The 27,106-nt window shown below is 33.8% G+C and overlaps 2 protein-coding genes and 1 pseudogene across 2 annotated transcripts; 2 read left to right on the forward strand and 1 right to left on the reverse strand.

Annotated features, from left to right (window-relative positions):
• Positions 1-13,318: 13,318 nt before the first annotated feature.
• On the forward strand, positions 13,319-17,879 carry LOC103951953 (annotated as a pseudogene).
• A 2,271-nt stretch (positions 17,880-20,150) lies between these two features.
• LOC103951892 (glyoxylase I 4-like) lies at positions 20,151-22,006 on the forward strand. Its single transcript, XM_009363372.3, has 5 exons — positions 20,151-20,311; positions 20,556-20,724; positions 21,251-21,334; positions 21,409-21,612; positions 21,726-22,006. Exons 1-5 carry the CDS (start codon positions 20,246-20,248, stop codon positions 21,812-21,814), a joined length of 612 nt encoding a protein of 203 aa, XP_009361647.1. The 5' UTR covers positions 20,151-20,245; the 3' UTR covers positions 21,815-22,006.
• A 356-nt stretch (positions 22,007-22,362) lies between these two features.
• LOC103951890 (U-box domain-containing protein 34) lies at positions 22,363-26,690 on the reverse strand. Its single transcript, XM_009363371.3, has 9 exons — positions 26,443-26,690; positions 26,020-26,144; positions 25,643-25,758; positions 25,077-25,198; positions 24,705-25,000; positions 24,478-24,579; positions 23,903-24,331; positions 22,875-23,624; positions 22,363-22,773 (listed from the first exon to the last, which is right to left on the reverse strand). The coding sequence occupies exons 1-9, from the start codon at positions 26,588-26,590 to the stop codon at positions 22,591-22,593; spliced, it is 2,271 nt and encodes a 756-aa protein (XP_009361646.1). The 5' UTR covers positions 26,591-26,690; the 3' UTR covers positions 22,363-22,590.
• Positions 26,691-27,106: the final 416 nt, after the last annotated feature.

A 27,106-nucleotide genomic window follows, 5' to 3' on the forward strand; every position in this document is an offset into this window, starting at 1 on the left:
TTTCGTCAATCTAACAGTGAAGGGTCAATTTGCTAATTTCAAATAATTGAGATGGTTAATTTATCAAAAAAATAATTGAGAAAGTCAACTTCAACAAGATAATCATTTAAGAAGTCAAACCGCAATTTACTCATGCAAGTTATTATATGTGTCACCATCAATCATAAGAGTCGACAAGAAGTGAAATAAGATGTGTTTGTTACATTTATTTATACTCATCTACATCATATAACTCAGCACATTTTAGAAAACCCCAAAACATCAAGTAATGGCTCATGATTTCTAAGTCATTCCGGAGTCGAAAAGAGTAGATAATCGTGACTTACTTCCAGTTGTCTCTCTTTTAAATGCAAATACAAAACATCAAGTAATGGCTCATGATTTCCCTAATATTTTCTAATTTATTATATTTTATGTTTCACAATATCGGCACAACACAAACACTGCGAGCCTGCAGCTGTAGGGAAATGGTCACAAAGAACACAAGGCACCGACAAAAACCCAGATGAACAGCTGCTCTTCCATGGTTTCCCTTCTCATCTCACCACCCACTCTTCGTCTCCAACTCAAGGTAATTTTATCATTCCCATTTATCCACTTTCATTTTTCTGATTTTATTTTAATTTATTTTATTTAGGGTTTTGTTTATTTGACCGACTGCAGGAAGATGGAGTTAGAGTCAGACGTCAGAACCGTGCCCACGAACTTATCATCTAAAATTGATCGGACCGGTCTGAGAAGTTGCGGACGTCAGGGACGGTGTTGTGTGACGAAAGCTAAGGATTCATTAATTTGTGGTACTTGTAATTTAACAACTTAGATCCTTAATTTGGTTAATTAGCGTATAACTCAACTGTATTAGTGAGGTTCCACGGTTATTTATGAGGAACTGGATCTCTCCTGACTTTAGGATGGTGATCCTCCAGAGCAGCTCATCTGGACCATTGAAATTTGATCCAACAGCTTTAAATATGGAGCTCCTCTAAAAGTTATAATAATTACAATTGTTGAATCAAATTTGAATAGTCCAGATGAATTGCTCATAAAGATCCCCATTCTGAGCTCAGAAGAGGATCCCATTCCTATTTATGAAACCCTAAGACCAATTTTCTCCCTCTAGGAGAAATGACGTAGCTAAAAAGTTAATTACAAGTAAAGGTACTGTCACATAATTAATATCTATAATAATATATTATAGGAAAATGCAAGGGTTACTAAATTTTCTCCTTGTGCTTTTTGCTTTTAAAGATGGTGTATATATCAAAAGAATAGTAGTTAATTAAGTCGGTGTTCAAAATAGTATTAACCATTGATAATACTTGTGTTCTCCCTCTGAGATAACTTGCTTTTCTTCTACTTACAATTTACATATTTTTAGCATATGAACATTATAATAGGAACCGTTCATTATTTATATTATCATCTGGAGATCATATTTGTAAAAAAAATGCAATTTAGAGATCATTTAGTTATAGATACGTCTCAAACTCATCAACAGTTTAGGTAATAAATAACATCCTAATAATAAACCATCTATTTGTTTGATCCATATGATTGGCTAAAAGATCTATAAATTAATTTTATTTTTATTTTTATTTTTGCATATATGATATTTACAAGATGATAAAAAGAATAAATGATTACGATTATGATGTTCGTAATGTGAAAATGTGTAAATCGTAAGTGGTGAAACAAGTAGGGTTTCTCATGAACAGAACACAAATATTATCCTTTCACAAAACCTATTGTAATGTAGAAACTTCAGGAACGAAAATGTAACATCAAGAGGAACAATTTACAGACAGAAGTGGCAAGTCTTATCAGTTGCAATACAAATTTACAGAAAGAAGGGAAAAGGGGGGAGAATAAGTGAAATGGTGACTTTGCTTGTACTCAATTGCAAAACAACTTTTTGTCGCCAAAAAGATCCCCCAAGGGTTCACTATTTTGTGTTTTTTTATTTTTCGTTTTTGGATGTGCTTGAGAGTTTTCTTTCTCAATGAAGTCGGTAAAAAGATGGTTCGTGAACTTTGAGTACCTTTAGTCATTTATAAGCTAATAATGAGGCGTCAGGTAAATTTGAATGTTGCGCACCAAAGAAGGTTTTTTTTTTTTTTTTTTTTAACAAATGATATTATGTACAATAAGGAGTTGGAGGTGGACTTAGCCTCACAATGAGCTAGCAATAATGTAGTTCAAACTCTCATTTGACAATAATCGAACCTAGGACCCCTCACTTACAAGTAAAGAGGAATATCACTGAACCGTAATACTAAGTGACACCAAATAAGGGTTTTGAATTAAGTTGTTTAGGTTTTGTGGTACGGATATATTTATAGACTTTGTAACTGTAAAATTAGTAGGATTATTTAGTGAACTCACATTTAATAATAATTGCAAGTAATGAGTATTATTTTTTTTTACTTTCGGGCCAAAGAAGGTTTTGAAGCAAAAATGTTACGAAGTAAGCTCTGGATACGTGTTGTCATTTGCAAGTGGTGAGGTATCGAGTACTTGTACTAAAAATTGTTTGTTAAACCTGCAATTATCATGTTTTTTAAAGAAGTTTTATGCCGCTTGAAAATTTTATTCAATTAAACAAAAAAAATGTTTTGGAGGATTATAATAAATAACTCCGATCATAGTCATTTTCTAAAAATCTGTAGTGAATTCTATATTGTCTACCTCAAATGTATTGAAGGCATTTCCTTACTTGAAACACAACCTTACATAATTTATGTCACATCCCGCCTCGGGGGGGACCACTGCCCAGGCCCACTCCACCACCGTAGCACGATATTGTCCGTTTTGGGCCCCGACCACGCCCTCACGGTTTTGTTTTTGGGAACTCACACAAGAACTTCCCGATGGGTCACCCATCCTGGGAATGCTCTTGCGCGCTACTCGCTTAACTTCGGAGTTCCTACGGAACCTGAAGCCAGTGAGCTCCCAAAAGGTCTCGTGCTAGGTAGGGATGGGAATATACATTTAAGGATCAGTCCCCTGGGCGATGTGGAATGTCACAATTTAAGTTTACATATTAACCAATCCATAAACGCATTCAACGTTGTTTTACCAACAAATTTTCTTTAATAACAAAACGATGAATATTAACATTATATTTAGTAAATTTTTATCGAAATCCTTCACTTTTTTGAATTAAATGGTTATAAAAAAGTATCTATTTTATATTCTGATGTACTAAACAAAATCTCAAAACATCATGGTGTATGAATCTAAAAACTTGAAGTGATGAAAAGTTTTATGTTCAATTTGTTAGAGAAAAAAATAATTTCTTTTCATCATATGCCTCTAATGATCTAATGAGCTTGTTTGGAGAGGTGTGATTTAAAATGAGTTTAATTTGATATTTGAAATTCTTTGGCTTTACTAGTACTTTTTCGTATTAAAAATTTAAAGTGATTCATTTAAAAAGATTGAGGGGTGAGACTAGAATTATCCTAAATTTAAAGGTCAAAACCATCAACCATCATTTTTCTACAATGTACTTGTAATTAAATTACGAGCTTCTGGTAAATGAGCGTTATTACCGTGGCCGTACAGTGCAAACAATTTAAAACGTGATTCCTTTCTAACGAAACTCTACCAAACATTTTACTTTTCACTTTTTATTTCTGTGGTCTAACCATAAAAATCCACTACCGGTAGTGAAACATGAAGCTATCTTGCTTTCGATAAAGTGAACTTGGCTAATCAACGTCGTGTCTGATGATTGTATTAAATTTATGCAAATTATAGTTAGGAATTAATTTAGATCATATTTATAAATCATGTGATATGTTACAAATAGAAAATGATTACGTTAATTTATACTTGATAATAATACAATTATTAATAACCACGTCATATGATTTACAAGATATAGTTTAAATAGATGGTTTTCCTAACATTACCCATATATATCATGTAAATAATAATTGCTATAATTTTTGGCATTTAACCAATAAATGTAGGAGACGGATTTGTAACATTAATTTTTTTGCACAACTTTTAACACATTTTTTGTGAGGTCAACTTCATAATGTATTTCAACGATCTGAACTGTCTATCGTTTAGATATTTCCTAAAAAAATCATGTTTACGAAAACTCAAATCTGAAATCATATGACCGTTGAATTAAGGGTTTAGACTTTCTATGTAGAACCGTATTCGTCAATTTTTTTCACTACAAATAAATGTTTTAATGATTTTGGATTTGTCTAATTTTTTGCAAAGATGATCTATAAATGATATTTTAAAAGGTGGACAATTCAGATCGTTAAAATACATTACATAATGACTCCAAAAAAATGTGTCAAAAGTTGAATAAAAAAATGAAATCACAGATTCGCCCTCATGGTTTTTTAAATATATCATAAGTACATGAAGTTAATGTTCTTTGTTCTTTCTCTTTAGCTTTAGTTTCTAAAGAGTTTTAACGAAAAACTCACGGTACTCTTCACTTTAACGAAAAACCATATTTTTACACTAAAAAGTCAATTCTAGTACTATTCACTTTACCCTTTATTTTATCCTTATTATTAAAACTTAAAGTTTTCAAACCCTTTTCATTAATTTTTCTTAGTTTCTACTGACTTCGATTTAATTCCAAAATTAAAATGGATACTTTAAATTTCATTGACCCAAAAACTATTGGTCAACGTTGTTACTTTCAAAATTATTGATGCTTAATTATTTTTTTGGTCTATTTGCAGATTGATAGTATATTTAAGTAAAAGTCGGAAAGAAGAAATAAAAAGTACAAGTTTGATGACCAGCATGTGGTACGTAAGCCCACATTATCAGGTTGTATGACATCTTAAATGTCGACTAAAACATTGCAATCACAACCAAAATTAATCATAATCATAATTATACACACTAGTCTTCATGCATGCATTCACACGCGTGCATAAGACATTATTTATACGTTTTAAACGTATTATTATGCGCGTGTGAAAGATTTTTTTTATAACCAGTGAATGTGTGCAGAAGACATTTTTTGAATCACGGCGTGCTACGCACTACTTACATGTTTTAAAATTGTATTATTATGCTCATGCGAAAGACACATTATTGTTTTAAAATTGTTTTAAAATTGTATTATTATGTTCATGCGAAATAATATTTAATAAATAACTGATTGAATCACATTATTGCTAGTCTATCGTGAAATACTAATTAAAAAAAAACACTAAAAGAATTAATTATTAAAAAACACTGTTTCTATGACGAAAATACCCTTACATTATTTTAGATTGCTTTTGAATTTTTTTATTTGAAGGGTATTTTTGTCCTAAACTTTTTTATGAAGCTGGTGTCCCCAAAAGGGCTTTCTGACTTTATATATAAACTAGCCTTCATGACGCGCGTGAGCACGTGCAGAAGGCATTTTTTGAATCACAACGTGCTAAGATGAACTTACACGTTAAAAGAAACTGTACAAAAGAATTAATCATGCGTTATGCCCGTGCGAAAAATCTTTTTTATAACCGGCACTACACGCCTTTTAAGATATTTTGAACGTGTTTAAAAATAGAGAAAATAATATTTAATAAAAAACTAATTAAATCACATTATTGCTAGCCCATTGTGAGGTACTAATTATTAAAAAAACAAAAAAACACGGTGTGCTACGATGGACGTACACGTTTTAAATGTTTTTATATTTTAAAAATATACAAAAATAATTAATTATGCGTTATGCACGTGAGAAAGACCTTTTTTTTTTTTTTTTTTTTTTATAACCGGTACTACACGCCTCTTAAGATATTTTGAACGTGTTTAAAAATAAAGAAAATAATATTTAATAAACAACTGATTGAATCACATTATTGCTAACCCATTGTGAGGTACTAATTATTAAAAAAAAAATTGTATAGGAAAAAGTTAAATATATTAAAAAACTGTTTATCATTGTACATTAAATAGTAAAATATTAAAACATTGTTTATCACTGTATTGATAAAAGAAAAGTCAAATATTTGAAGTAAATAAATAATTTTAGATCATACTAGAAGCAACCTCACATAAACCAATTACAGCAGCTGAATTCACATAATAAAATTGGTCTATATAGAATTTACATTAAGAATAGAAAAAATAATATTTAATAAACAATTAATTTAATCACATTATTGTTAGCCATTGGTGTCATCCGCTTCGACAAAAATAAGTGGACCAAAATGCCCCTCAGCCAAAAAAATTCAAAACCTACCCAAAATCATATTTCAAATTATGCAAGGGTAAATTGGTCATCTAGCCATAAAAAAAACTGTGCTGCACTGTTACCCTTTCCGTTGGCTTTCTATATAAGATAAGTGTTTAGTGTGAATTATTATATGATCCAACACGGTTGACCAAAAATACAAAGATGAAATCAAGTAACTTCAACGCCAGTTAGGTAAGGTTGTGTGACCTTATTTCATTTGATATTGTATCTCATTCTTCGTAAATTAAAATAATTTAAAATATAAGTTTACTATCCATAATTGTAAAATATTAAATAGAAATAAAAATATACAGTGGCAAACTAAAGCGTGATCTAATTTGCTGGTCATCCCACAATTTCCCCTTACGTTTTTGAGTTTTGTTTTGTTTTATTAGCAACTTGACCTGCATGTCAACACCCTTCATAGTCCTCTCTCTTTTAAAATACACTTACCCCTCACACACCTTTATTAATTTTTGGCTATTGATGTCTACAATTCATTTAATTTGATGATCGAAAAATGAAGTACGAGAAATAAAAGTAGGTGTGTGGATAACACTACATGGAATTATTGTCTTTTAATTTGTAGGTAATGTCAAGTTTATAATTAAAATACCCATATATATATATATTAGTCTTTATGATTGATCAAGGGAAGAGGATCATCTTCTGATCCACTTTGTGGGAATCATAATGATCTTCACATCCTAGCCGTTCATTGTATATCGTGCGGTCAGTTTTCGTCAAGTACTATTTGTGTAAATAATTTCGAATTGCATCATGCACGATGAATGACTAAGATGTGAAGTCCTTAGAATCCCTACAATTTAGATCCCGAGGGGATCCAAATCCTTGATCAAGTGGTTGAAAAGCCAACTCTTAGATTGTTATAATTATTTTTTAATGGCCATTGCAATTTTATTCATAGTGGACCAATGTAAACACGGACATGAGATATCATCATGTGATGATGAGTGAGATAAAGACATAAAAGCATAATTCTTGTGACGGGTAATTTATTGATACAATCCATAACATGTTTAGTTTAAAAATGAGTTAATACTATAGTATTACAAGCTCTTACAAACACAAGGAGTATATATATGCCTCAATAAGATTTGTGTTTTTTACTAAAAATAGAATATATTAATTGTATTTAAGCACAAAGTACAATTATTGTGTTTTTTTTTTTGTTTTGTTTTTTTTTTTTTTTTAACATGTGTTTATATAGACTCGTAGTTTGCAAGTGGAGTAAACTGATGTTTGACCCTTGAAACTATTACTTTAATATATATGCCTCAATAAGATTTGTGTTTTTTTACTAAAAATAGAATATATTAATTGTATTTAAGCACAAAGTACAATTATTGTGTTTTTTTTTTTCAACATGTCTTTATATAGACTCATAGTTTGCAAGTGGAGTAAACTGATGTTTGACCCTTGAAACTATTACTTTAGTTGAAATTGACATTCTGAACTTTTTTTTTTGGTAAATTAATCTCTAAACTATTTGAAATTAGCAAATTAACAACTCATTATCAAATTTGATAAAATTTTATACACTTTGCCATCTACTGGCACCACTTTACCCTCAAGAATAAATCACGTATTGGTCACGTGTTAGTATTTGATGGCAAACTGGATAAAATTTCATAATTATAACAATGAAGGGTCAATTTACTAATTTCAAATAATCAAGTTGGTTAATTTATCAAAAAATAGTTGAGAAAGTCAACTTGAACAAAATAATAATTTAAAAAATCAAACCGCAATTTACTCATGCAAGTTATTATATATGTCACCATCAATCATAACTTCATAAGAGTTGGCAAGAAGTGAAACAAGATACGTAAGTTACATTTATTTAGACTCATCCGCATCAAATAACTCAGCACATTTTAGAAAACCCCAAAACATCAAGTAATGGCTCATGATTTCCAAGCCCTTCCGGAACCGGAAAGAGAGGATAACCGTGGCTTGCTTCTAGTTGTCTTTCTTTTAAGTGCAAATACAAAACATCAAGTAATGCCTCATGATTTCCCTAATATTTTCTAATTTATTATATTTTATATTTACTATATCGGCACAACACAAACACTGGGAGCCTGGAGCTGTAGGGAAATGGTCACGAAGAACACAAGGCACCGACAAAAACCCAGATGAACAGCTGCTCTTCCATGGCTTCCCTTCTCATCCCACCACCGACACTTCGTCTCCAGCTCAAGGTAATTTTATCATTCCCATTTATCCACTTCCATTTTTCTGATTTTATTTTAATTTATTTTATTTAGGGTTTTGTTTATTTGAACTACTGCAGGAAGATGGGATTAGAGTCAGAACTGTGCCTACGAACTTATCATCTTAAATTGACCGGACCGGTCTGAGAAGTTGCGGACGTCAGGGACGGTGTTGTGTGACGAAAGCTAAGGATTCATTAATTTGTGGTACTTGTAATTTAACAACTTAGATCCTTAATTTGGTTAATTAGCGTATAACTCAACTGTATTAGTAAGGTTCCATGGTTATTTATGAGGAACTGGATCCTATCCTGAGCTCAGGATGGGAATCCTCCAGAGTAGCCCATCCGGACTGTTAAACTTTGATCCAATAACTCCAAACAGAGAGATAATCCAGTTCCTATTTATTAAACTCTAAGACCAATTTTCTCCCTTTGGGAGAAATAACGTAGCTAAAAAGTTAATTACAAGTAAAGGTACTGTCGCATAATTAATATCTATAATAATATATTATAGGAAAATGTAAGGGTTACTAATTTTTCTCTTTGTACTTTTTGCTTTTAAAGATGGTGTATATATCAAAAGAATAGTAGTTAATTAAGTCGGTGTTCAAAATAGTATTAACCATTGATAATACTTGTGTTTGAGATAACTTGCTTTTCTTCTACTTACAATTTTCATATCTTTAACGTATGAACATTATAATAGGAATCGTTCATTATTTATATCATCATATGGAGATCATATTTGTAAAAAAATGCAAATTAGAGGTCATTCAGTTATAGATATGTCTCAAACCAATCAACAGTTTAGGTAATAAATAACATCCTCATAATAAACCATCTATTTATTTGATCCATATGAATGGCTAAAAGATCTATGAATTGATTTTTTTTTTTTTTTTTTTTTTTGCATATATGATATTTACAGGATGATAAAGAAAATAAACAATTACGATTATGATATTCATAATGTGAAAATACGTAAATCGTAAGTGGTGAAACAAGTAGGGTTTCTCGTGAACAGAACACAAATATTATCCTTTCACAAAACCCATTGTAACGTAGAAACTCCAGGAACGAAAGGAACAATTTACAGACAGAAGTGGCAAGTCTTATCAGTTTTTTGCTTTAATCACAATGCAACACATGCATGAGAATTAAAGATATGAATGGATGACCCCTCTTCTTATCACTATCTCGTCCGTACACTGAGCAATGTGCGGGTAAAGGATTTCCTGGCCCTAAAGATTTGAGGTCAGGTTAGCAAGAAATTTTTTACAAAAAATTAGATATGAGAGATTAGAAGATCCCTTCATGAGCATTAATTAAAAAGGTATGCGTCTGGGATTAGCAAAATTCTACTTAAAATGTGTCCTTCGTCAATATTTCTTACATGCTTTATAATTCTCGAGAAGAGTTTTTCTAATGAGAAATGCCGGGGGAATTGTCCACATAGCAAGTCATTAAGGCCATCTCCAAGCGAAATGACTAAATATAAACCAGTCAAAAAATTATTTATAAATGAACAATGTCAGCTCATACTCATATATAATTTCTAACCGAATGGTCTAAATATAACCCCCTCAATAATTTATTTGTTTTAAGTTTATATTTTATATTTATTGATTAATTTAATTAAACTACCTTTGGATGTTTTCAAATTTAACCATTAAATTTAAATCAATAATTGCAATTGAGGAGATGTGCCCCAAAAAAAAGGCTAAGAGAGGGCTACATATAGCCAGCTTGATGCCTCTTTGACCAAATAATGATATGGTGGGCTCTAGAATTATAGCTCAGTCATCAATTATAGATGAGTTTTTTGACAAATCAAACCATTTTTACTTTTAACCCTCTCCATTGAAAATGCTTAACGACTCTCCCTCCACGTATACTCTTAAGAGTTAATGGTAAATATGGGTCCCACTTTTGTTTTTAACTAAAAATATTTATTTTATGATTTACTTTCTCTCTCTTACACCTTTTTCTCTTCTTCATTCTGGAAAGAGATTCTCTCAGGATTTCTTCCACCAAGGCTATAGGATCAAGTGATCCGGATTCTTGAAATTTGATCTAACGATTTTAAAAATTATAATAACTTTAGCCGTTATATCAAATTTCAAAGATCCGGAGGTGATCTATTCCTTCATTCTCTCTCCTCCCTGCTGAAACCTAGAGAAGCATAGTGAACTTTTGGCTTTTTTTCCCTAGACAGATTGTCTGCCCTCCTGTTTAGGTGCCTTCCCATCCCCTCCTATTTTGTGCGGTCATGATTAAGCTACGTCAACATTTTATATTGATTTTTTAATAGAGATAATAAGACAAAAAACAATAGGAATATGAAATGTTGACATAACTTAACCGTAACTGCACAAATAAAAATGAATAGAAAGAACATCCAAACAGAAGGCAGACAATCTGCCTCCTTTTTTCCCTCCCCGAAATTCCAGTTGCTCTCTTCTCACGCCATGAATTAGTAATCATGGTTGCTGGTTATCACGTATACTGTCTCAATAATTCATGGTAAACACGGGTCCCACTTTTTTTTTCCTCCCCGAAATTTCAGTTGCTCTCTTCTAATTTTACCTATCTTCATTTTTGTGAGCTTAATTTTTGGAGAAATTTTTCGTGTAACAGGAACACAGAATGGTACATCACGTATCACTATATAAATAGTAAAATATTTATGTTAAAAAGTTAATAACCTAAAAAATAATATTTCTCACCATTTATATAAAAACACATAATATATTATTCGTGTTCCAATCATAATGAAAAATTTCTCAAATATTTGGAAAGAAATCTCTTGGGAAACGTAGCCTTAAGAAAGAATTTTGATAAAGCAGAAATTGTAAAACCACAGTGAAAGCAGAAATTTTATATACTATGACTGAGGAAAAATAAAGACAGTAATTACAGGAGAACACTGGATACGTTTTTGGGACAAGGAATAACAAATATATACTTTCTTTTCTACCTTTTTCACCATATATTTGGAATTGAATTCAGATTTGAATAACAATACTCCTCTCTGTCTCTCTCTCTCTGTCTCTCTCTCTTCTATTGGTGTAAGCTTCAGCACTTGCGTACAAGGTTGGTAGGGCTTCACTACTTGTCTCTGTATTGGTGTATCTAAGTTTTAGTTTGCCATGCACATGCATATTTGACTACTAATAATTGACATTATTTTCTGGTACTTGTATTTTACCAAGCTAGCTCGCTTCTGAATTTCGTTACCAGAGGATATAGACTATCATATGAACTTGAGTTATGGCGGGATCCGATTCTGATTCAATTGTAATCATACGTGTTGGAGCGGAAAAATTCGGATCGTTCAATCTTCCAACAAATAAATCTTGTAACCACGATGAGAAGCCCACAACACCATCTTCATTCATCATCAATTATGAAGGAGGGGACCTGCAAGAAAACAGTCCGACGCTCAAGTCAGTATTTGTTCAGAATGTTTATAAAATATAGAACGATCTTATACTTCTCTTTTTGTTCCCCTGTTCTAATGCGATTCTAGGCCTTTTATAATGTAATTTCACAGGTCCAAATTTTATTGTTTTTTATATTACATTACTGCCAATATTTTTTTATTGTTGCTTAGTTTTGATTAGAGGGTTAAATGGTAATTTTATGGGGTTTTGGTTGCATAATCAGGTTTTATTAATGTATTTTATAATATTATTATTTAATAATAATAATAATAATAATAATCATCATCATCATTTGAACTACCTATTAATAGAACCCTCTTTGTCAATCAAAAGAAGGTGAAATGATTATTTATCACCAAAAAAAAAAGAGGCAATAATGTAATGTTAAGATATATCTAATATTAAAATAAAATAATAAAAAAAAACCTCCCACTCCTACTCTCATACACGTTCTCTTTCCCCCTCTCTCATTCCCATTTTAAAAACAAAAGTAAAAAAGTGTTCATACACATAAAGTGTGTACGCATGTACTAGTAATAATGATTTGAAGGAAAAACATAAAAGAAAATAAATGATGGATATAAAACTCTCTTTATCTTGCCACTTTGTACTACGATGTTGTGGTATAGTGAATGTGCTGGTTTTATATAGTCTTGTTATAATGGATTGAATTGAAATGAATAACTCTCAGGAGAATAATTTTTCATTTCAAAGGAATAGAAAGAGAATTAGACATGAATAAAATTTCTCCCTCCTAATCCACGTATTTGGGGAGGATTGGAATGAATAACATTTGTTCTTGAGCAGAGGGGGCGTTGACGGGGAGCGAAAGGTGCAGTCGCACAGGATCCCAAATTTTAAGGGGCCCCAAATTTTTGCCATCTAATATTATGTAATAATGTTCTATAAAATCTTATTATGCACTTTAAAATCTCATTATGCACTGCTTAAAATAGTTTTTTTTTTGTCTATTCTAAATATAAAAATTTGGAGTGCAATGAGATATTTTGGGTATCAATAGTAACCTCCTAAAAAGGGATATTTTTCAATTTTATTATATAATAATGTTATAAATGCAAGTGAAACTTTAAAGTTAGAGGTTTGAAGTTCTTTTTCGTGTTTGGTTGTTGAATATTGAAATGCTTTTGATCATTTAGTGAATATTATATTTGTATATCTTTTTACTTATAATTAATGACATTTGTAAACTTGCAATAAGTGAGTACTAAAGTTTGTTTTGATTTAGTGATTGTTTTTTACATCAATACATTGTCCGACTTTTCTCAAACTATCTTAGGGAAGGGTCCTTTTATAAATTTCGCATAGGGCCCCAAAATCTCAGAGACGGCTTTGTTCTTGAGTAATTCATTTTCTAACCCCAATTTATAATATGTTGAATAATATTTATAATATGTTTATTGTGTCATGTACAGTAATCCAGGTCGTCGGAATACTGAGCAGGGGAAAGCTTCCAAGGAAGGTGAAGGACACAGAAGTAAGCCACAACGTCATCAACCAAAAATATTCCGGCCAAGCTGGGGTACTATATTTGCAGTATCATCTGCATTTTCTCTCTTCCTTGATCCCTTGATGTGCTATATTCCGTCCATCGGCCAGAAAGACACTTGCTACTTTTGGGACAAATGGTTGATGTGGACATTTTTCGTTTTACGATCAATCGGGGATCTCTTTTATGCACTGGACATTGCTGTTTTTCTGAAGAGATTTCGCCCCAAACTTAGTGACAAGTCTTCTGCATCGGCCTCCTCCACAGAAACTATTGATGATCATCATGTGACAAGATATCGTATTTTCAAATACAAGAAATCAGATAGGTTCTTAGCCAATTTGTTATTTCGCATTTGGGTTGCTCTTCCCATTCTACAGGTAAGACCTACGAGAAGGTGATATGTTGCAAGTAATCAAATTTCACATTTAATTCCATGCATGCTCGATACCTAGATTTTATTTGACATGTATATATATATATATATAGTAATCACCCCTGATGTAGCGGAATATATGTCAAGGGAAATCGAACGAAATTCCCACGCTAGAATTCACTAGCAAATAAGTTGAAGTCCATCAGCAATCGGGAATATTTCAAAAAATAGAAAAAACTCTAAACTTGAATTGATTACACCTATAAGGCCAAGATGACCTATTTATAATGTGACATGGCGAAAGTTATAAATAAAAGGGATCATGAATGATCACTCTTAAATAGGATTCTTGAACACCAGAGAATTGAGAAATGCTCTAGAATTTTGATTATAGATGGCGCTATCCACACACCGTCTCAATTATTATGATTATGTCCTACTTAAAAATTTGACGCACATTAGATAGATTATTACGTAAATTATTGATTTAATAGCATTGGTTAGCTGATAACCCAATTTAACTGTTGGTTGAGATGTATCCAGGCAATATTGCTCATTGGAAAGTATACATACTTTGATCATTCTATGCTTATTTTACTAATTCCATTCCAATATACGCTGAGGGCTTATAACGTCTACATATGGCTTGATCGGCGTGCTAACGTAGAGAATGGAATAAGATGGCTCAATGGTCTATTAGACTTCCTTCCGTTCATCATTGCTTCTCATGTAAGTTCAAATCTTATTTCCGATATGGGGAAAAAAATCTAAATTTTCTTGTAACCTTATTGTTGAGATATATGAGTGTATATATGATAAACTTTTTAAAATTAGCATGGTCCACCACCAACACATTTACTAATATTGTTCTTAACGTAACCACATATCATTAGTGCAGGTTTTTTTCCACTAAAGGCGTTCGTGCTATTAGCATTGAACCTTCCACATATAAACTGTAAATTATCTTGTTAAGTCTTAGATGCGAGACGATCTATTCTCCAACAATAGGTATAGTTAAGCTCAAGCATTAATTGGTTAGTAAGTTAATACGATGCTAACTACTCATTTAGGACACTCTACAACGTTGTTATCTCATAATTTTAAACAACAAATTTTAAAATCGACATATCCAAATAAGGAAAACTTTCACAATAACAGTCAACAGTGCAAGTATGGAAATGTGAGATGATCTATTCTCCAACAATAGGTATAGTAATGCTCAAGCGTTAACAGATTAGTAAGTTAATACGATGTTAGTTACTCGTTTAGGGCACTCTACAACGTCATAATTTTAAACAATGATTTTTAAAATCAACATCCAAATAAGGAAAACTTTCACAATAACAGTCAACAGTGCAAGTAGTGAAATGATGTCCTATTTGGATAACTTTTTCAAGCTTGATTTTTTAATTGACCTAAAAAATGAGCCAGTTGGATAATGAGATGACTTTGTATATGGGCTTAAACAAGTAGTTAATATCATATATATACTGGTTACTCCTTGTAGGGGTGGGCATAAAAACCGCAAAACCGCAAAACCGTATCGAACCGTAAGAAAAAAAACCGAAAAAAACTGTGTTGACCGGAAAAGTCAACTTTGAGTGAAAAACCGAACCGAACCGTTCAAACCGGTTCCGGTTCCGGTTTCGAATGACCAAGAAACGGTCGAACCGAACCGAACCGTTTTATTAATAATAAATAAATAAATTATATATACACACATGTCATGGTATAATAGGTTGAAAAATTGTATACAGGAGCTGCTGCTTCTTGCTTGCTCTCTAAAGTCTGAAAACCTGCAATTTGTTTCATCATTTTTTTGTTTGTTGACTGATTGACCAGTGCATATGTATTTTAGTTGTCTCTTTTTGTTGACTTGGTGCCACTACCAAAGACATTTGCATTTAAAAAGATGTGTTGTATGCAACTTTATGTAATCAGTTTTAGAAGATGTATTTGAATGCATAATGATTTGGTGTTCAAATAATTTATTATTAGGAACTGTAAACCGGCAAGAACCGAATCGGAACCGGTGTAGACCGAACCGTAATGTTCTAGTCATAAATTTAAGTGGAACCGCACCGAATCGAACCGTTAATATATTTCGGTTCCGATTCCAGTTTAGGGGTGGAACCGCACCGAACCGCATCGTGCCCACCCCTAACTCCTTGAACACTCCTATATATATATATATATATTAGGGTACAATTTCTCATATGGTTTTGAATAAACAAAGGGAATATGGGCTTAAACAAGTAGTTAGTATCATATTAATATATATATATATATATATGTATACGTATATACTGGTTACTCCTTGAACACTCCTATATATATTAGGGTACAATTTCTCGTATGGTTTTGAATAAACAAAGGGAAGACATTTGAGAATACTGAATAGGAGTAAGAGCATGTTTACTTCTTCTTTAAAGGCCATCTATTTGAGGGGTGTGGTGCCTTTCAATATTTTTATATTTTTTCAATATATAGAATTATGACTCCTCGTATTGATATGGGAAAATATTGCAATATATATAGAATTACATTCCTAAATTACATGCTACAATCACAGAGATCGATTCAAGATTAATTAGTTCTAATCTAACACCATACTTTTCAAACACACTAATTACAATTGCAATGTATATTGTCCTTCAGCTTTACGGATCCATGTGGTACTTTTTGGCTGTGAATCGAGAGATCAAATGTTGGCTGGAGCATATCTGTAAACATGAAAAAATATGCGACCTTGGCACAGTTGATTATTCCTTCCATTGTGGATATTCTTCTCAGAAAAACAATGAGATGATCAGTATCCCAGGTTTAAAACAATCATGCCTTGTAGAACTTCCAAAAAATATGACATCGTTCCCTTTCGATTATGGTATATATCTGTCTGCTCTCCAATCTAATATGACAACGTCAAGAGATCTTTCAAGAAAGATCTTGCACTGTTTTTGGTGCGGCCTGCGAAATTTGAGGTTTGTATTTGTATGACTTTTTCATGTTTGATCACCTATAAATTAATATGCATATTTATGTTGTAAACTCATAATGTCGTGTTTATCTATTTAACCCTCTCAACAATGTCGTCTTTGATGATATCCTTCCATTTCATATTTTTGCAGTTCTTTTGGTTCAAACCTTCAGACCAGTTTCTACGCGGCCGAAATCATCTTTTCAGTTATGATCGCTATAAGTGGCTTGGCACTATTTTTAGTCTATCTTAATTCAAGGGTGCAACAGGTTGGTGCGGTGATCAGTACTCTGTTAAGCAAATTTTTTGTCAATAATTAAGCTTAAAGGCTTAAAGCTCCTCCATGCAATTTTTTTGTGTATTCATGCACGTACGTATATTTCTAGATTTAATGAAATCGTCATGAAATTGCTTTATAGAGTTGGTAAACATGCAGGGGTTAGAAAAAATGGCCGACCATCGTAGATTGAGACAGAAGATGAAAAAGATATATCCAAGCTTAATAAAAAAAATACGTGACAAGAGCCCGCACCGCATGAATTCACTGCAGAAGTATGTAACAAGAAATCTTTTAATGTAACAGTCACTAAAGATAATATTCGTCATGTGTACGTAATTAATTGTATCTAATTAAACATTGGTATGCAGGTTCCAATTCTTGGGAGAATATGTGAAAAAGGGTTGAAAGAAATATCTGAGCATCTAAAGCCGAACATGTATACTAGGGATGAGTATATTATTCGAAAGGGTGAACCGTTGCGGAAGATGCTGTTCATCGGGCAAGGCACTGCTTTGAGCTACACAACTACTGAAGGCGCAACAACAAGTGTTTACAAATGCCTTGAGAAAAATGATTTCTATGGAGAAGAACTTGTAATTTGGGCATTGAAATCTGCCGCATTTTCTGAGTTGCCTATCTGCACTACAACCCTTGTGTCCCAATCAAAAGTTGAAGCATTTTCAATCACTGCAAACCACTTGAAGTCTGTAGTCGCTGAGTTTTGGTGGCACTTTAGATGGGAGCTTCCTCCCTCTCGGTTGGAGTATTTTGCAGCTTCTTCCACACAAGCAGCCTGGCGCCGCCACCATGCAAAAAAGCTAGAGATCAGCTGGTTGGGACAAATAATTAGTAGATTAGTACAAGCATTTTGGAGCATCGCCTTGGTGTGTGTGTGTTTTTGAGTTGGTATCGCTTTTGTGTGTGTGTGTGTGTGTGTGTGTGTTTTGAATTGGTATTGCTTTGGTTCCTCTTTATGTTGCTTTACTCTCTTTTGGCCTTGGTTTCCCTTCAATGCGGTGATGTGTCCTGCGTTTTGGTGTGTGGTATGAAAAGTGTGTAATCATTGACATGCATGAGAACGATCTTTTGAATTAAAAGCTCAAATTATGGATCATCTTCTTCAAATTCAACATGGAGTGGCGGAACAGTTTGTGTCCATTGATATTTGTAGCACAATGTGAGTAGTCGTGCTGGTATTAATGTCGTAGTTGTCTAAGGTCACCGTTGAAGAATTGTGTTGGAGAAGCAATCAGTTGGTGCTATGGTAACTCATTTTATTCTGTGGTCACATTTTATTTGATTTCCATAGTTGTTTTCTAAGTTGGGTCTTGGAAATTTGGTGTCACTCATTGGATCGTTTTCACGTTTGGGTTTTGGATTTGGGTTATTTTTTTGCATGATCTTATAATGTTTTGAATAAAACATCACATCCAAGAAAAGTGAAATTTAATTGTATGATATGATCAATATTGTTCAACGCGCTCTAAATTGCGCACTTAACTCAATCTTCAAGACATGTTCGTTTTGAACATTGCTTGCCTTGTTACATGAAAGGATGAGTCTTTCTTTTGTGCCTACAAATCACAGTTTGACACTTATGTTACATACTACTAAAAAGTTAGTTTAGAGCAGTGTGCTATCTCTCCACTTACTTTAGAATAGACTATGGCTCAAATCACGGAAAGAAAAGGTTTTGTATTCATGTCAACTGTGATTTGCATGTGAGGAGAAACACAAGTTGACCATGTTACCCTAGATTAGATTCTCTTGTTCATGGTTTGATTCTGATGCAGATTTTGGAGTTGTTGGTGTCCACCATGTCGGATTGTTTTGGTTAAACCTTGAAAAATCTCTCAGCTTTTACCAGAACATTTTAGGTAAAATTATCAAATTCTTCCCTTTACTTATACACATGTGTAACTGTCTTTAGTGTGAATTATTATATAATCCAACACAGTTGACCGAAAATACAAAGATGAAATCAAATAACATAAACGCCAGGTAAAGTAGTAGTGACCGCCTTACTTCACTTGAGATTGAATTTCATTCTTCGTAAATTGAAGTAATTTAAAATATAAGTTTGCTGATCATAATTGTAAAATATTAAATAGAAATAAAAATATATAGTGACAAACTAAAGCATGATCTAATTTGCTGGTCTCCCACAATTTCCCCTTAGGTTTTTGAGTTTTGCATTGTTTTATTAGCAGCTTGACTTACATGTCAACAACCTTTATAGTCCTCTTCCATTTGGAATTAGGATAATACTATTTACACTCATTTTTAGTTCTCATGCACTTTGTTAACTTATATTATTGATCTATTACAATTTATTCAATCCGACGATTGAAAATTGAAAAAAGTATGCGAAAAGTAAAAGTAAATATGTTGACATCACTACCTGAAATAATTGAATTTTACTTTATTGGTGATATCTAGTTTATAATTAAAATATCCATATATATATATATATTAATATTTATGGTTGATCAAGTGATTGAAAAGGCAGCTCTTAGATTGTTATAATTATTTTTTAATGGCCAGTCCAATTTTATTCATAGTGGCCCAATGTAAATATGAACATGAGATCTTATTGTGTCCTGGTGAGTGAGATCGAGACATAAAAACATAATTCTCGTGACTCATAAGTGATCAATACAATCCATAGCATGTTTAGTTTAAAAGTGAGTTATACTATAAGCACAAGAAGAATACCTAGACCTCAAGAAGATTTGTGTTTTCACTAAAAATAGATTATATTATTTGTCTTTAAGCACAAAGTACAATGATAGCGTTATTTTTAATATAATAGATATAGTTTGTAAGGAGAGTAAATTGATGTTTGACTCATTAAACTATTACTCCAGTTGAAATTGATTTTCAGAAATATTTTTTAGTAAATTAACCCTTAAAATATTTAAAATAAGCAAATTAACTCCTCACCATCAACCATAAGATCTGGCAAGAAGTGTATACAACAGAATTAATTTCCAAATTTTATTAGAGCCAAATTTAGAAATTAAAAGCTACAATATGTGAAAAACAATTCGTTGTGGGGCAAATGCGTGAAATAAAATATCTCACATCTACATCAAATAATTTTGCACATTTTAGAAAACCCCAAAACATCAAGTAATGGCGCTTGATTTCTCTCATATTTTCTAATTTATTATTTTATATTACTATATCTGCAGGAACTGACACAAACCCAGATGTGCAGCTGCTCTTCCATGGCGTCCCTTCTCATCCCACCACCCACTCTTCCTCTCCAACTCAAGGTTATTTTATCCTTTCCCCTTTATTTTATGATTTTATTTTAATTTCTTTAATTTTGGATTTTATTTATGAAAGGTTTAACGAAATATTTTCGGTACTGTTCATTTTTAACGAAAATAACATTTTTATTATAAGAAATCACTCCTGATACTATTCACTTGTAACATCTTTTTTCATTTCGATTAAAATTCAAAATTTTCAAACTATTTTCATTAGTTTTTCTTTTATTTATTTGATTGATTGCAGGAGGATGCGGTTAGAGTCAGCATTGTGCTTACGAACCCATCGTCTAAAATTGACCGGACCGATCTGAGAAGTTGCAGACGTCACGGACGGTGTTTTGACACGAAAGCTAAGGTGACCGTTGAAGAAGATGTACTGGAGAAACAATCAGTTGGTGCTCAGGACAAAATTGGTAACTCATTATATTCTGTGGTCACTTTTTATTTGATTTTCACTAATTGTTTTCTAAGTTGGGTCTTCGAAACTAGAAATGTTTAGTTGTGATGGAAATATGGATGATACATTACATGTTTTTATGCAAGTGGTAGAAAATTTTAATTTTTAAGTTATTAACTTTTTAACACACATAATCCACCATTTATATAGGGATACGTGGTGTACCACTTCGTGTGATGGTCACACTAAAAAATCTCTCTTTCGAAACGAAGTAGGATTCTTTTATGTCCAAATCTCTTCCTGCCCTCTTACATACACGAAATATGATTCTTTCTCACTTTCTCTGTCCTTTTCTATTAAAAAATTAACATAAGATGTTTATGTAGCTTAATCGTGACTATTTAAATATAAGAGGAGGGGAGTGAAATTTGAAGAGAAGAAAATCCTGCTCCTTTGAGAATTTTGTGATTTACATGCGAGGAGAAACGCAAGTTGACCATGTTAACCTAGATTCTCTTGTTCATCTTTTTAATCTGATGCAGATTTTGGAGTTCTTAGCGTCCACCATGTCGGATTGTTGTGTGAAAACCTTGAAAGATCTCTCAGCTTTTACCAGAACATTTTAGGTAAAATTATCGAATTCCTCATCTTTTACTTGCATTTTAAAACTACGTAACAAATTTGATGGATCAAAAAATAGGTCTTGAAATAAATGAGGCTAGGCCACATGACAAGCTCCCCTTCAGAGGTGCCTGGTTATGGGTTGGTTCAGAGATGATTCATCTCATGGAACTTCCAAATCCCGACCCTTTACCCGGAAGACCCGCCCATGGAGGTCGCGACCGCCATGCTTGTATTGCAATCAAGGACGTGTCGAAGCTCAAAGCAATCCTCGACGACGCTGGCAAGCTTATCTTTTTCTCATCTGCAGTTCATTTCATTTTCGATAACTTCTGGAACGGATGTTTGATCAATGGAAGGAATGTGGACGGCTTACATGGCTGTTTTCGGCTGCAGGTATTACCTACACGCTTAGCAAGTCCGGGAGGCCCGCGATTTTTACACGAGACCCGGACGCAAATGCTCTGGAGTTTACTCAAGTTTGATAGCTGAGAGTTGCAGGCTTAACCTTTATGTATCGATCCCGTCGTGGTTACATTATGTTTAGACACACTAATTGAGATTAGTAGAGTTTTGTACATGTTATACGTAAAACGATCATTGTTATATGGGCTGCTGGTGTAAAGAGCTTCATTATATCATATTATGATAAATTGTTAATTTGGATAATCTCCGAACCTCATTGTCCAAAGCCTAAGGACTAAGAAATCCGAACTGTTCAAAAAAGAGAGATCTATGCCCTTAGTTTGTGTAAAATGGATCAGCGGAATGAGTTAATGAAAACCGTCAGATTCAATTTGAATGGTTCGGATTTCTTGGTCCTTGAACTCCTAACAGTAAGACCTGAAGACTCTCTGTCCCCTTTTTCCTACTTCAAAGAGGAGATAAATGATGCTGCCGGTCGTCGGGGTCTTGGAAGGGGCGGCATCAGATGTCCGTCGACTTCCAAGACAGTTTTGGGTGTCGTCACCCGTGGGGTTTCACGACAGACGGGTATTCCAAGAGAGACGTCAACAGATTTCAGAGAAACTAATTTGGACCAATTTACGGTTATATTTATTCTTCTCTAGCATCTAATTACAACTGAATAAATCAGAAACAGGTCCTATTACACTCAGTGACTCAAGCCAACACCTAATACAATTATTTTATATACAATGTTTTTTTTGGGTGCGGAGCTCAAAAATAACATTTTGGGCGCCAGGATAAACGCTTTTAATCACTTCATCTGCAAGATCCTTGCCTAATCTTATTTAGATAGTTAAGTCAAACCTGACCTCCATTCCTGTATGGCAGAACGCAATGTATGGTTTGGAGTCAACACAAAATTGTTTAGTCTAAGCCTTGTCAATGGGGACACTTTGTGTTTCTTAATCCATGCTTTGATCGCTCGATACTCATATGTAAAACCGTCTGCAGCTACGTGTGGATCCTCCATGATTTCCTGCATTATGCACAATATGATGCACGAAGTGAATCAAACGAAAAGAAAATCTGAAATCTGTTTTCACGTATCATTTTTTTGTGTTAACCAAACTACTTTACCTGAAGTATTGGACAAAAGAAGTGGTTTGGTGCATTGATAGGGTTTCTATCAAACTTCAAGCTAGAATCTGCAAGATTAGCGAGTCGTTTGAGAACCGGCAAAACTTCAGTTTCAAGATCTGGTCTATCCCTGCATCTAAGTTGGGAACACCTTAGTGCAACTCGAGCCAACTCCTCTGCTTCTGCAAGTGGCCAATCTGCAACTGACTTGTCCAAGATTTCAGCAAAAGACCCACTTGCAATTGCATTCTCCGTAACAAATATAAGCCGCTTTGGATGGCGACCTGTCAGTACTTGAAGGATTATGACACCAAATGCATACAAATCTGATTTGGGCCGGACAGTGCCAGTTCTTTGATACTCTGGATCCATATAAAAGAGTGTACCAGCGAGAATTGATTCTCTGTACTCAGTGATGTTGTCAGGCACGACGTTTGAAATGAGTTTAGCCAGCCCAACATCCCCTATTTTGCTCATGTAGTTTCTGTCTAATAAGATGTTTCCCGGCTTTAGATCTCGATGCACAATAGGATCCAGCTTAGAGTTGTGTAAGAATGCAAGCCCACAAGCTACTTCAAAAACTATATGGAACCGAATAGTCCAAGGGAGTGGCGGTTTTCCATTTTGGCAGTAGACATAATCTTCCAAGCTTCCATTTTCCAAGTATTCATAGACCAGGCAACCAATCTCAGGACAAGCACCTAGCAGCAAAACTATATTCGGATGGTGTAGCTGACTAAGAATTTCAACCTGCAAAATTAGGCAGGGACCATAATATAAGAAATACATCGTGAAAGCAGCTACAAAGTTTGATCTCATGATATATTCAGCATCAGCAATAGGTTGGTCACTCTGCATGAGAAAAATTATCGATAGGAACTAATTCTATGACTCAGGGTCGAATGGTATGAACGGAAAGGAGCCATAAGATAAGTTTAAAAGCAACGAGAAAGCATCAATGACACTAAACCAATGCAATCAAATAGGTTCAGAAACATTACTCAATTATCTGCAACGCTTATATATACCTCTTTCAGAAACTCCTCTTTCTTATCAACTGCATCAGGTCGAAGAACCTTAACAGCTACCGGGGTGCGATCAAGACTGCATTTGTAAACTTTTCCATATCCTCCCTCACCAATCACATTAGCCTCTGAGAAGAAACTCGTTGCTACCTCTATTTCATTCCTACTGTATCTCCTATACCTCCTGTCACTTGAGAAGAGTGCATCAACTAATTTATTTTTCTCTGAGGACTCTTTCATGGCAGTCAGCTCGGCCATTTGCCTCTCATAAGCCTCTTTAGCAAGCAGAACTTTGGCCTCCTCAATCTCCTTCAGTGCCTCCAAATGCTTTGCTTTCTCTTCCGCAGCAATTTTTCTCAACATTTCTTCACTTTCAAGGGCAGCATTCACTCTTTTTGTTTCATCAAGGCATTCAGAAGAAAGTAATTGCACCTGAAAATATAAACAACAAAGAGAAAACGGAAGGTCACTAAATAAAATCTTCTGTCCTTGGTCGGCTCAAGTTCATATTTAGTTTCAATTGCTTGACTTTTATCATGTTTGCAGAAGTTTGGAACACCTCATAACCAAACTCTTACCTTGCTTTGGGCATGGACCAGCTCTTCACAAGCTTGTTTGTACATGGCAATAGTATTTTGCAATTCCAGACGCAACTGTTCTACCTGCGTCTGCACATTTGACTGCACAACAAAAGTTCCAATCAAAAGTCAAAACTCAACCAAGCATCATCCAAGGATGACAGATATAGCTGTAAAATTCTAAAAGCAGAACTAGGCAGTTGGTAAAAATGCTCAGTGAAAATCACCAGCTCAGTAATTGAAGAACCCGAGGAACTTCGATCCTTAAAAGAACTAATATCCAGGTTATCTCCCAAGTTTTGATGATTCCTTTCCTGATCTACACTAACATTTGAGGAAATGCTCATACGCGTGAATGCTTCAGAACTTAGGTAACTAAGGTCTGACATTGTAGATGCTCCATAAGCTTCATGAGATCTGGTTTCTACAAAGGAAGAATGAACCCTGCTTATCTGTTTATTGATATCACTTGAACTTCCCTTTCGGTTTTTTATAGTAGACATCTGGCCAGCAGATCTAGTCTCTGAGTTGAGAAAAGAAACAGTTAAGGTCATCATATACGTATCAACTAAAAAAAGCACTTGTAAGTTGTAACATACCACAAGCAGAAGAAGGATTATCTGATTTTGTGATGATTCTATGTTTGGAAATGGAATAAACTTCGCAAGTGTCGGGAGCACCTCTCAGCACAATTGGTGATACACCCTGTCCTTTCAGTTTCCTAAACAAGTTATCACAAGAAACTTAGTCTTTAAATCATTAAACAATGCAACATTCTAATCGAAGACATTAGTTGGAGAAAAATTAATACTCAAGAAAAGAAATGACAAATAGATCGATTCATAAAGTAGAGAAAGAGAAAAAGAGAGAAAAGAAACGACAAAGATAAAGTGTGAATTTGTACGGTTAAACACTTCTACCGGAGGTAATTTCAAAATTCATAATCATGACCTCCTAACACATTCGCCACATAAACGCTAACACAGAAGGAAATCAAGACAAGAACGCCCCAATTCACAGAATGTGAAAGATAATACATTATCACGATTCACGAAATATCAAACTGAGTAATTTCAACTAAAGAAAGCTCCCAACAGTAAATTCGCAACACTTTCAATAGGAATGCAGTGACATTAAATTTGAAAAGTTTTATCACCATACATACCTGGTAACGTAATTTGACGAGTAGGCGCCGAGCACTAAACAATCGATCCCTGATTCAGATATGAACCTTAGAATCCCATTTGCAGGATCATCATCCTCTAACACCAATGTTTCGACCTACAAAAGTTACGGGTTCTGAGTTAGGACACACAGTCATATTATCAGACTGTAAATTTGAAGTCTTTACTTTGTTTACAAATCAAAACACGAGCATTGATGTATGTCAATTTAAAAATTCCTTACTTCTGTCGAAATTCTAAGTTTATTTCCTCCATTAAAACGCGGGGTCTTTTTTTTTTTTTGCGTGGATTGACTAAATTTATGACACTTCGTAGGTTTATTTCAGCAAAAATTTCAAAGATAAAGACAGAAGCTCACCTTCTGATTATTTTTGCATTTCTTCTTAAACGGAATAAAAACTTCCTCAAACTTTTGTTTCTGGTCCTTCACATACGTTGCCACCAAATTTGCATCCAGCTCTGTGATCGGGATGTGATCTCCTGCTGCCGGAACCACAGTTACCAACCACCAAAACAAACAAAAAAATCAAAACTTGACTCGCAGAGCAAACCATAACGCTCAGCTCCGTTTGGTCATCGGAAAATAGAGTTCAGAAAATTACGTTCGCTGCTCCAACTACTTCAGTAGCTGTTTGATTCTCGAGAAGAGATTTTTTTTTTTTTTTTTTCGAACTGCGAATTCAATTTTCCGTTATTTTCCCGGCAACCAAACAGAGCGGGGTGGGCCAACGGTCAGAGATTCAGTTGCAGGGAAAGAATCAAAGAAATAGGAAATACGTACATGGAGTTGGGATTGAGTTGATTTTGGGGATGACGTGGACTAAAACGAAGCGATCTGCCGTGGGTAAGAGGTTCTCCGCAGCCCAATTCACGGCGCGTCGGCTTCCCGGGCTCCCGCCGCTGTTAACCGCCACGGCCACGGACGACATCGCCACCGTAGCAGAGCAACTGCCGCCCGCGCTACACGAGATTCAGCCGCCTTTTCGTCTTTGGGTCAAAGTCGCCCTTGGTTCTCTTGTGATGATTAGGTGCAAAACGTATCAAATTAAGGGTGCTTGGTAAATTTATTCAAAATATTAAACGTACCGCGTTTGTTTTCTTTTATTTAAATAATTATTAGGTAACGGCGATGAATGTGAGAGGAATCTATATTGATTGATGTTTTTAGGTCGTGGAATCTTTATTTATTGAAAATTTTAACGAAAAGCTCGTGCTATTGTTTATTTTAACGAAAATCATATTTTTATACTAAAAAGTTAATTTTGGTACTATTCATTTTAACATTTATTTTGTCTTTATCGTTAAAACTCAAAATTTTCCAATATGTTTCATTAGTTTTTCTTTATTTATTAATGTATTTAGTTTTATGATAATTTAACCTGATATGTAGTGATTTACGTTACGTTACATAATAGATTCATAATGTAATGCTATATCGGCTATTG

This window comes from the organism of the source record quoted next, unplaced genomic scaffold, assembly GCF_019419815.1.
Source record: "Pyrus x bretschneideri cultivar Hongxiangsu unplaced genomic scaffold, Pyrus_bretschneideri_v1 Contig8, whole genome shotgun sequence".
NCBI lineage: Eukaryota > Viridiplantae > Streptophyta > Magnoliopsida > Rosales > Rosaceae > Pyrus > Pyrus x bretschneideri.

Excerpts from the sequence above, each read along its gene's own strand:
- LOC103951892 (XM_009363372.3), top strand. The coding sequence starts at position 20,246 with ATGTGCAGCTGCTCTTCCATGGCGTCCCTTCTCATCCCACCACCCACT. Across the intron at positions 20,312-20,555 it reads CTCTTCCTCTCCAACTCAAG|GAGGATGCGGTTAGAGTCAG; the intron begins GTTATTTTATCC and ends GATTGATTGCAG. Across the intron at positions 20,725-21,250 it reads TGGTGCTCAGGACAAAATTG|ATTTTGGAGTTCTTAGCGTC; the intron begins GTAACTCATTAT and ends AATCTGATGCAG.
- LOC103951890 (XM_009363371.3), bottom strand. The coding sequence starts at position 26,590 with ATGTCGTCCGTGGCCGTGGCGGTTAACAGCGGCGGGAGCCCGGGAAGC. Across the intron at positions 25,759-26,019 it reads AATGCAAAAATAATCAGAAG|GTCGAAACATTGGTGTTAGA; the intron begins GTGAGCTTCTGT and ends TAACTTTTGTAG. Across the intron at positions 23,625-23,902 it reads AAGAGGAGTTTCTGAAAGAG|GTTGAAATTCTTAGTCAGCT; the intron begins GTATATATAAGC and ends CTAATTTTGCAG.